A 12,176-nucleotide genomic window follows, 5' to 3' on the forward strand; every position below is an offset into this window, starting at 1 on the left:
GGTTACTAGTAGCACTCTTTAAATATGCAATAGAAAACCAACGCAAAAATTTTATTATTACCTAACTTGCTAATATTTAGAACATGTATTTTCAAATAAGTCTATTTTCTTATTATATTTTTACGCTAAAGTACAGTAATGTTCATACAAAACGTATGTTTTAACTTTTAATGCTTTCAAGTTCTTTAATCACAGTACGTACAGTGGAGTCTCTTTAATTCGAAGTCCAAGGAAACAAGAAAAAAATCGAATTATCCAAAATTCGAATTAACCCAAAACTCTCATTTTAAAGTAAAATCAAGGGAACAAAATAACTGTACTGTATATGAAAAACTAATTAACATGCAATGTACCTTACCTATAAAGCACCACATTTTCATAAAGAATTAGAATAGGCGCCGCGATTCGACATTGTGCATAATGCACGCTAATAGATCACAAAAGAATCTGCTTACCTTTTTGTCACTGTTTTAGTTTAGTTAAAAAGAATTGCACAAATATCTCGTTCTTGCAAGTCATTTGCTAGTGAAGGACGGGGTTCAAGGTCATTGACATTTCTACAGAAGGGATGGACACTTCCAGGTTATTGAGGAGATGGAAAGATGTGTACCAACCATCTTCTGCCGGATTCTCTATAAGGGAGGGAGTCGAGCTGAGCTGGTATCAACAAAATTTCTCTTTCCCGTGGTCGCTTCTGGATAAGATAACAGATAAATAATAATAATAATAAAAAACAGTTGAAATTACATTGTTCTATTTGCAATTTATCGAACACTGCAAATTTTTCTACTGTAAATACTTCGTATTATCCAAACAGGAAGTTCAAATGTTCGATTTACCCACGATTTTTTTTACCATTGTTTTTAATACAGTTTTCAAGGGGAATAAGCTTTTGTTCAAATTATCCAATAATTCGAATTATCAAAGTTCGAATTAAAAAGAGTCCGCTGTATATTCTTGGAAATTATGCGCAAGGCAAAAATTTGTTCGTATTTTGCAGTTAACTAGCTTCTCACTAGATGGCAATAAAAGATGGAGCTATAGAGGCGACATCTATACAAGAAGCGGTTGAATTACAATATCAAGTGATTAAAAAAGGAATGTAATTAAATTTCAATAAATAAATAAATAAAAATCAGGCAAGATTAGTTGTTAAATTTTCTTTATAATATATACATTTTTTTTAAAAAAAAAATAAAAGTTTCGAAAATGCACAATTCGTATATTATTTAATTTGTGATCACTAGCCCATTTAAATTTTAAAAATGATTTTTAAAAAGTTAGTTTTTAGGTTCCTATTAAATTACTTGATTCGTTCATTTTTCATGCTTCCTTTTGTACAACAAAAGGAATATTTCTTGACACCATTAAGAAAAAAAAGTCTTGCTATCAAAGACTTGCTCTTCATAGCAGCAATGAGGAAATGTATTCACGTTTATATTATTTATCTCATATGTTGTTTCGTTGCAAAATTTTCCGCTTCTACTTTGAAGTTTCGAAGCAGATAATTCATATAGCGGATTGTTCCTCTTTCAATTTTGTCCGGTATAAAAATTTCTTTACGTTTCTCAGTTTCTGTTACATTCTTCCAATCAATACTCACTCCCAGTTCGAGCCTGCAAAATTGTAAATTTAACAGTGAGTTCTTAATATGTAAAAAATTCCAGCTATACACACACAGTAGCTACAATGATCAACCACTGAAAAAAATCAAATAAATGCAAGCTAAGTATTTAGGAAACGTGTTAAAACGCAGGTTTCATTACAATAATAGAACAGAGTCAAAATTCTACCAATTTGCTAATAACTGGGGGCAAGACAATTATGGACAAATCAACATCAAATATAGTATTGCCTCCAGAACGCCCCAGATCAGAACAACTTGAATCTACCCCGAAATCAGAATGCAACTATTCAACCAGTTCGTCTCGATTTGCTAGAACCAATTTTTAAAATATTTCGAGTTCGCAGAACTGTTTGTTATACCCAGACATAACAGTAAATTTTGCCAGTTATACCCAGGAACAGTAAATTTTACTTTAACTATATACTATCTTTATTTTCAGAAATTCTTACAGCTACAGTGTTATCAAACATACAAGTATGATCTCTCAGAACAAGATATAAGCGTTTATTTCTTAATCTCAAATGCTCCGATATCAAGAATGAGAGCTGAGATCACATGAGTGTACTGGTGAGGGTTATTTATATCTGAAGCACATACATACTATTATCATCAATTGTCGATCCATTGCTGGATTAAGATCTTCCCAATACTTTTTGATAACCATCTATCTTGGATAATTTGTTTCCAAGATATTCGCAGTGCTACCTAATTTCCTCACACCATATTGTATTAGGATGCTGTGTAGGTCCTTACTGGTCACTTGTGGTATCCAGTAAAAGTTATATAGATATACAATCGGTTGTTAAAAAACAGAATAACATCACTACAGGGGCGGATCCAGGAGGGACGATCGGGAGGGATATGAAGAGTTTCCTGTTCCCTCCAGAAGAGAAAACTTTTTTATTTTATATATAAATAAACTATATAGTTTATTTTTTGACGCTCTTAAAAGTAGCTCTAAGTAGCAGTATTACAACCCACCGCTCCCCCAGAAGCCCGTTCTAGATCCGCCCCTGCATCACTGCTTAACATTTTGTTCGTGAATGTTTGTGAATACATTTGTCCAGTACTCAGGCCATACATACAATTTGTCGAGCGTTCTAGTCCTAAAATTTTCATAATGTATACGCTGTTTTGTGAACACCTATGATAAGCATAAAGAGCATACGTATATGAGAATAGAGAAGGTATTCTTTTTTTAATTAGTGAAAAATTAATGAATTACGATTAAAATATTGGCATGGGAGACCTAGGTTCGATTCCCGGCCGGAGCTCATGTAGTTCAGATCTCACGTTAAGATGTAGGCCTATGTCTCATATAATTTCGCTGCTGAACGGGACAATAAACTTAAATTCAACCCAACCATTAAAATATAAAGGGCATGACACTGTTTCATAGCCTAGTAGCATTTTATATTATTTTCTTGATGATATTTCTGACATAAAACACTGCATTAATAACATGAGTAAATGGATCAGATACGAAGAAGGAACCAATCTACTGCAAGAAGGAACAGAAGAAACAGCGTCTTATTTTCCAGAAGAAATTAAGAAAATTGTGGTGATAAACTGTGGATTAGGAAAACTGTAGAAATACGATTATCATAGTTCAACGAAACTTTCGTAGTGATATTCACTGATCAAAAGAACACGAACTTGACAGACAGAGTGCACGTAACATTTCCTTTCTTTCTTGACCCTCCCTCGTACCTATATGGTTAGCGTATGCGTCTTCGGTACGGCAGACCAGTGTTTATACGTTTCCTTAAGGAAAGTTCACTCGACTGACAAAATTTTCCCTTTTCTTATCAAATTTCCCCTAGTTTGTCTAATGTCCAATTTCTATGAGAGAAATAATGGGATAAGATTAATTTAGCTATATTAAAGGAAGTTTCAACCACATTTGTTTTATTCATTTGCTTTTTGCTTCTATTTTACGTTCCACAGTTATGCCGGGTAGGATAAAGGAGACGGTGACGATGAGAAATGAATGAAAATGGTGGAATGAATGATATGGGAGAAAACGAGAGAACTCCAAGAAAGCCCACGAACACGGTGTTTGTCCACTACAACGTCCACTTGACGTGAGCTGGGATCGAACCAGGGATCCACGCATCAGAAGTGGACACTCTACCACTAAGCTCCTCTATATTCAATTGCGCCAACAATGGAGAAGGAAGTAGAAAGCCGCACTCGCCAATGGTCATTGAATTCCTGTACAAGACCGGCATTTATTGAACCACATCCATTCGACTCAAATTTCTTCCTAGGGCCGGCGTTGCTCAGTAGTAGAGCGTTCGTTTGGTACACGTGAGGTCCCTGGTTCGATCCCAGCTCGCGCCAAGTGAGCTTTGTGGTGAACAAATATGGTGTACGTGGGTTTCTCTCGGGGTTCTCCCGTTTCCTCCCACTTTATTCATCCCACCATTACATTTATTTCTCATCATCACCATCTCCTTTAGCCTAGCCGGCATAACCATAGGACGTAAAACTTTCATTTCATTTCATTTCCAAATTGCTTCCTGTGTATGGGGATGAGAAATTGGACTGCAAGAATATCCAGCAATATGTACAAAGGCCCATCAGTTGTAATTTCAGTCTCCTGTACTAAACGACATTGACAATGATTAATCAACTTATCAGGAATGATAGATGTGTAACCACACGACAGCTTGTTGAAGTGATTGGGCTATCTGTGGGTCATATTGTTTGTCACTAGCAAGCTACGATATGCTCTAAAGACAAAAGCACCGCATCAAAAATAAAATGATCAAACTACATTAACTCTGCACTCTGCCAAACACACAGAAGAAAATCAGAAGTATGGGATGGGAAGTGGTCCCTCAACCCTCCTTATAGTCCGGACCTGGTCTCGTTCGATTTCTTTCTGTTTGGTCGTCTCAAGGTTCATCGTGATAGGCCAGTGACCACGAACTCATTTCGTGTGGGAAACAGTGATGTAATAGCGCCTGGGCTTTTACCAATATGCATTTAAGGCATAGAAAGAACGGTGAGCTAAATATGTCACAGAAGGATAGAGGATACATTGAGTAACATGCGTATGTACACACGGAAAAGAAAGTATCTGACTATTGAAACATTTTCTTTTGCCAATAACTCGGGAACAAATGAATTTTTTTTTTTTTTTTGTTATCCTTACAGCAGTTGTAATTTGATAGCTTGTCAAAATCGGTACTCTAATAGGTTAATTTATTGTTGACTTATTAGAAAAACAAATTTTGCCAACTGAAAATACTTTCTTTCGTGACTGTACATATAGGACACAAGTACATGCACACAAAATTTCATGGTTGTAGTGCTGCTATTTAAAAAGTTATGGCCCACTGTGCAAAACTATTTGAGCGTCCTTTGTGTTTAAGTTACTGTCCTATCATATATTAATAACCTGTGAAACATAAATTTGTAATCAACTAATGAAATATCCTGTAAGCATTCATCATCATCATCATCATAGGTATTCTGCCATTATTGGCAGGTCACTTGCTGCAACTGAGAAACTTCCATGCTCCACGGTCTTCCGCTAAGCCTCTTCGTCTTGAAGTACGATTTTTCTGTTTTGATATCGTTCATTCTTATTGTAGTCTTCTTCGCCCCCTCCTCCCTTTCCTGCCTCCATACTCTCTATCACGGCCTTTTTAGCCAATGTCCCAACCAGTTTCTCTTCCTCTTCTTAATAATATTTAAAATTGTTCTTTTTTTTCCACCATTTCAAAGATCCTCTCATTTGTTTTCCAATCGACCCAGCTAATTCTCTACATTCTTACCCACACCCACACATCTAAAGCTTCCACTCACTTTTCATCATTTTTGCGTAATGTCCATGTTTCTGGCCCGTACAGTACAATACTTCACACAATGCATTTTATGAATCTTTTTCTCAAGTCTTTATTCAAGATCCCACAAAATAGTATTTTCTTCCTTCTAAAGACTTCTTTCGCCATTCCTATCCTTGCTTTTATTTTACGTTCACATTTCATACCATTACTAATAATATCATATTACCCAAATATCAAAAACTAGTCACCTATTCTATTTTCTCCCCTCCTACTTCTATAGCTGACACGACCCGTTCGTTCCAATTACCTTCCAGTAACTTTTGTCTTTCTGACATTTATTTTCATCCCATATTCTTCACAGTCTTTCCTCAAGTTTTCTAATATCTTACTGATTTTCTCTTCAGATTCAGCAACAAGCGCCATATCATCTGCAAACCGTATACACCTAATCATTCTACCTCCTACCGAAATTTCGTCTTGTTGTATAGAGTCTTTTTCACTGTCTCTTCTAGATAGATATTAAATATTGTTGGCGAGAGACGGCACCTCTGTCAAACTCCCCTTTCAATTGTACTCTCTTTATCATTTCCTTTCCTCTTCTAACATTTACTTGTTACTTCATATATAAGTTTCTTGTGGGTCTTCGATCTTTCCATTCAAACTCAACCTTCTTTAGAACTTCCAACAACAATTCCCAATTCACGCGGTCAAAAGCCCTTTCTATCAATAAATACTTGTAAGAATTATTGCATTATAATAATTTTCCTGAAGTTGGGATCAGTGTTTCCCATAAACCGGCACTGAAAGGGTGACGCCAGAGACTTCATTTATGCCAATTTCTTCCCTGAGTTTGTGATATGTATATATTTCAATCAATAATACAAGATAGTGTTATACTAATGAAAAACTTGAAAAACCTAATTCAATTGGAAAGCATTACTCCCCTCCCGCTCCCTCAAAGCAGAAGCTATTGAGTGAAACATTACCCAAAGTAAAAGGAGCTCCTCCAAAATAAACTGAAAGCAAGCACTTCTTCGTACAAACAAGAAACGTACCGAAAGAAAAGAAGTGTTCGACATACAAAATGACATATAATCCTCAAGATACATTATGGATAAATATCCTATATGAGTATTGTTTAGTAGAATTATTACAAATGAAAAGAAAAAAGAAAAATTAGAACAACTCAAGAAATTCAGAAAATAGGACTCTAAATAATACAACACATTCAGGTCAACTACTAGAACTTGTACTAAATCAAGTGTACTGAAGGAAAAAAAATGAACTTTCCTACCAACAATTTGTAAGAATTCATGGATACACGGTATTTAAGGGTAAATACCGTGAATGACCATCCATAAATTCAAATTCTATTAGTTTTACTTTACAATAAAATGGATAAATCTCTATTAACGTTATGAATTGAGATAAGAGTAATTTCGGGAGAAAAATTGACATTATCGGTACCTAAGATGCCGTCTTCTTTCGCTGTTGTTAGTGTTAACCCGCAATAGGATTAATATCACCTGCAATGCACATCTTTGGAGTCAGCACTGTCTACTTGGCGACAATTATCAAGAACGTTTTATGGTAAATGTTTGAAGTGGGATCATAGATGACGAGTTATTGGTCTTACTCCTCCAGCGTATGTTCAGAGACAACTAACTAACCTTACATTTTACATAATGAGTTATTACAACTGCCCGAAGACATCCTCACTTATCCATGTATGTCAGCATAACGAAGCCCCACCCGAAGATGTGATCATTTAAGTTCAGCATATTCCAGTCGAGTAGAGAATGAGTGTACGAGTGGAGAACATGTACACTCATGTCCAAAATTATTCTCGCATGTCTATAAATATGTTGTTCTAGGAATATAATTTGATAACGAATTTGCCCGGTATTTCTTATAATGTTAGTATGTGTATAATCGACAAAGACATGTATGTGGCAAATTTCATGTCAAAAGAGCGGTAAATAAGAACAATAAAACGAAAACAAAACTTTCTTGTCCACTTAGCAACATTTTGTTTTACTCATTCTAATTTTCGTATTTATAATTCTTTTCCTATGAAATTTACCACAAATATACATTTCCCGATTATACACATAGTATCAGTATTAAAAGTACCCTGCAAAATCATTATCAAATTATATTCTTACAAGAAGACAGTTATAGATATGCGACAATCATTTTGGACATGAGTGTACGCTGGTCACCTCGTTTCCCTGATCTGACGATTGACATTTGCGAATGAGTTTTGATTAAGGACATTGTTTACAGGTGAAGAATGGAGGCATGAAAGGAACTAATTGAGAAAATTCAACAGGCTTTCACGTTTTATCAAGGAACGTCGATATGATATTTGACGAACAAGAGACGGGTTACCCACACTACTAAATGCATTGAAGTGCGAGGTGACATATTTGGACCTTTGTTATGAGTTTAGCTGGAAATTACGAATTTTCGGAGCATTACTTCGTTTTTTTATGTAGTTCATGCCAGTTTCTAATTATGTTTACGTGATGCAATTTTACATTCTTCGTTACTGTACCATGATGTAGATTGAGAATAGTCGACATTATCAATGTAAAACTCCGGAATTTCGGTATGACAAATAGCCTATAAAATTTCCATTTTTCTTATTTCTCACTGTTATAAAGCACTTTCTATTATAAAGCAACACAGTATGAGTTAGTTCGTACTATCTTTGTAAAATCTGTTTCATTCTCTGTTTGTCAATTTTAGAATCAGTCAGTAATCTTCGTTATCTTCGAAGACATGAGATTTCCAAATTTGATTCATTGGTATCACGCATACGAAGTTGATCCGACTCATCTATATATATAAAAATGGAAGTGGCTATGTTTGTGATTTCATACCCCTTGAACCACTCGACCAATCTCGATCAAATTTTCAACATAGATGAAGTTCGGGCTTGGGATGGTTTTTATCATTTCACTTTGTAGGTGGAACTTAGGGGAGGGGGAGGGGGGAAATATTTACAATGGAAACGAAAGTGACTTAATAACTCTTGAACCATATGATCGATCTCGATCAAATTTTCAACAGACATGAGGTTCGGAACTGGGACATTTTTTTAACATTCCACTTTGACGGTGCAACTTAGGGGAGGAGGAGAGAAAGGGACAGATATTTAAAAGTGATCGAAAACGACGGATGTTAGTGTCGAATCCATAGTTTTCGGGATCGCCGAGATGAAAAGTGACACTTCCGATGCCGTTTAAATTCAAATTCTGCCCTTTATGTCCAAAATGAGACGTATTCTGCTCGTGCAAAGAACGAGTATTCTGCTAGTTGTTTATATAGTCTTTACTTACTTGTTATGACCCGTCCTTTCATTTCTCAAAATATTTCCTTTCCTTACGGACACCTTATATATACAGGGTTCCTTCTGGAGAAATCTATTTCCCTGACTTTTCCTTGACCTTAACTGACCTTTGGCGGGAAATTCCCTGACTTTCATGACAGGTGTCGGATGACGTTGACATATAAATAAGGAATAAATTACGATGAATATTTATATATGAGAACATTTATTCTACAGAGATAAATAGTAATCAATTGGTCATACGTATATTCTGCTTACCACCCATAAAAATATGAGCAACGTTGCATACTGTGATCATTAATGGTTGGCTAAGCTGAAATTGGTGTAGAATTAATGTTAGAAAAAATATATATTTTATAAAATTTCCCTGACTTTCCCTGATTTCTAGTCTTTTTCCCTGAGTTTCCCTGGTCTGCACCATTTTCCCTGACTTCCCTGATTTCCCTGACCAGTGGTAACCCTGCTTTGCAACCTTTCGTAAAACTTCATAGCTTTATCGTTTCGTATATATATTTTATGTTATGATAGTAATTATTCTTCTTTTATTAACTTCTTCGTGCCCAAATACGCTACAAGGTTTAAATTGTGAAATTAAAAGGTTTGAATTTTTGAACAATTAAATTGATTAGCACTTTACGTACCTGACAACGTACTTCTCGGCATGGAAGACCAGATACATCCATTTTTGGTCTACTACATGCAGAAATACGTAAGAGTTGATTTTCATTACCAAAGGATAACAGCAAGTGAAACGATCAACCAACCATCGCCATCGAACAGGCTTTCCACATCGGTTTCCCATATCTGTACCATCAGTTTGAGTGAAGCAAAGTCTGAAATAAAACACAAGATTTCTAACTTTTTGTTAACAATTTTAAAAAAAAATCCTTAAATTAAACTTTACCTTATCCATTGGTGCTACAGTCCTTGTAGGACTTGAACTTCCTTCATTTCCATTCTTCTCTGTTCCTTGCTTTACTCTTCCATGTCGTTATTCCCATCTCTTTAAGGTCATTCAGTACAGTCTCTGTCTCCCAATGCTTCTTTTTCCTTCAGGAGTTCCTTTGTAGAATTGTTTCACTCCGCTGTGGTCTTCCATGCGTTCTAGATGTCCCAGCCATCTTAATCTACCTTTCTTTATTTCCGTTACTATATTACTATTATTATATAGTAGTTCTCCTAACTTAGACTTCATAATTTAATATTAAAGCTTAATTTTGTTTTAAGAAAGATGCATGAGAAACATTCATACCAAAACCGGAATCCCCTTCGGAAGTATTTACTGTGTATGTTTGCATTAAATATGGATTTACACTGACAAGTATTCACACTATCTGGCAGCATTGTTTATTGTCATGGCAAATAACTTGGTCGCTTTTGAAGATCAGAGAATAAACCGAGTTCGTCTATTGTACAGAGTGTTATTATTATTATTTGTTTCATTAATATCTTTAAATGGGTGTGACTAAGAGCAACTGTAGCTTAATACACCACACTTATACCACACGCGGTATTTCGACATCCTACTGAAACTATTTCAAAATTGTATATACTTAGAAGATAAGTTTCTTCATATCATATAATAAGAATTGGTAATAAATCTGATAATAAATTTTCGGGAAATGTATACATACATACATACATACATACACACACACACACACACACACACACACACACACACACATATATATATATATATATATATATATATTCTGACTAAGATTACGATTTCTCTAAATTTTTGTTTTGCTTTTAACTACCATTTGCTATTTTCAATTTGAAAGTTTCCTATGATCTAGAAACACATAATTTCTAAACAAAAAATATGAAATAGAAAACAATACGACATATGAAAAAAAAGTAACTTCGTGAAACATGAATATTATCTTATATTGTCTAACTATTTAACGCGAAATTTTCAGAGGCAAATTGTTTTTAACCCATATATGCCCATAGTTGCATTTTCACAACATTTGTAGTGTTATTAAATAATTGCATTTTATTTTCTTCCATAACGATCTCCTGCTACTGGAAGACATCAAGCCACACGCAGAAGTATGCTGATTCTACTGGAGAAGTTCGAAGTTCTTACTCGTAACGGCTTTGTGGGTAGAGTATTCTTGCTGAATGCGTGTTGTATTTCTTGCGGAATGGCAGTTCACCTTGATGAAGAAATGTATGTTGCGTTTCTAATTTGAAGCATATATTAACTAAAATTACATTTCATGTCTTAGTAAGATTGACGATTTTTATCATCGATCATCTTTTGTATAATAGTTCGTTAAGTTCGAGAGCAATAATAATTTAAAATAAATTGTTGCGTTTTCGCAAAAGGCATTTTTTCGTTAAGTAGTGCAAATATGTAAAGAGTTTTTATAAATTCTGGTTCTTACACATCCCTATTACTAATGTTTACAATCTTACTTAATTTCGTGAAAAAAATATATTACGAGCATATATGGGTTATGAGGGTTATATTGAGGTTACGACTGGAAGCAAAGGTTTTGTGATGATGCCAGAAGAGAAAAAAATGATATATTTAGAATATTAATAAAAATACTTCGCGGGAAGGAAATTAATGGACATTTCCTTTTTGACCAAAGGTTGTATTTTAAAGACACCATCGTGTAGAACCAGTCCTCAATATACCACATACCAAAAATCTCAGAAAAATACTTCTTCGTTACGGAGATACAACGCTTCAAACAATGGAAAAATGAGCTGCTTACGTCACGGCAGCACAGACAAGGGTTTTGGCGTGACGTCACAAGTTCGTATCGCTCTGTGAGTTGCATTGGAAGCTTCAGGGAATCTTTTCATATTGCAGTTTCTTACTGCAAACTACAAATAAATTTAGTAGAATAGCGAAAGGAAAAATGGCAAAATAAGTAGTACACTTACTGTATATAAGCGTAACGTGTTAATACAGGGATGCAAATAAGTAACAAAATTTTACTAGCCCAGGAAAAAGACTACTAGCCCACATCACACAACTGAAATCATTTACTTACCTTTGAAATAAATTATAATGATATTACTAAAAACTCGCCCGCATCGATGAACCACTCGCCCCGGGAGAGTGGGTGACTGGTTATTTGCATCCCTGTGTTAATAAGATCTATTTTCCTAGTTTGAAATACATTAATGGTCATTTGTAATATTCCATGATTACAAATATTTTAAATACCTATACACTTAAGCAGGATTACTTTACTATTGTATTACCCCAAAAACAGTGGAGTCTAAGCACTATATCAGTTCATGCGCAGATTGAGAATATCTAGGCCATTATATTATAGCTTTCCTTTATTTTGAAGATTTGTCGTGAATCTTCATGCTATTATACTACGGCTACAAATAAGCACTTTCTGCATCAAAAAGCTCTTAATCCCTT

At 34.9% G+C, this 12,176-nt stretch overlaps 1 protein-coding gene across 7 annotated transcripts in view; it reads right to left on the minus strand.

The window, feature by feature from the left end:
* Positions 1-1,163: 1,163 nt before the first annotated feature.
* LOC145684051 (uncharacterized) overlaps positions 1,164-12,176 on the minus strand; it is a 70,534-nt gene continuing 59,521 nt past the window's right edge. For 2 of the 7 annotated variants that reach the window (XM_081755887.1, XM_081755884.1), the window contains exons 9-10: positions 9,421-9,612; positions 1,164-1,616 (exon numbers count right to left, since the gene is read on the minus strand). In XM_081755887.1, coding sequence (XP_081612013.1) covers positions 1,445-1,616; positions 9,421-9,612 — 364 coding nt within the window. In that variant the 3' untranslated portion in view covers positions 1,164-1,444. Of the gene's footprint in view, positions 1,617-9,420; positions 9,613-12,176 lie in introns of those variants that run through there. The other 5 variants (XR_014131237.1, XR_014131236.1, XM_081755888.1 and 2 more) reach the window with 4 other exon arrangements.

This window comes from Thermobia domestica, chromosome 4 (assembly GCF_964235325.1).
Source record: "Thermobia domestica chromosome 4, izTheDome1.hap1.1, whole genome shotgun sequence".
Taxonomy (NCBI): Eukaryota; Metazoa; Arthropoda; class Insecta; order Zygentoma; family Lepismatidae; genus Thermobia; species Thermobia domestica.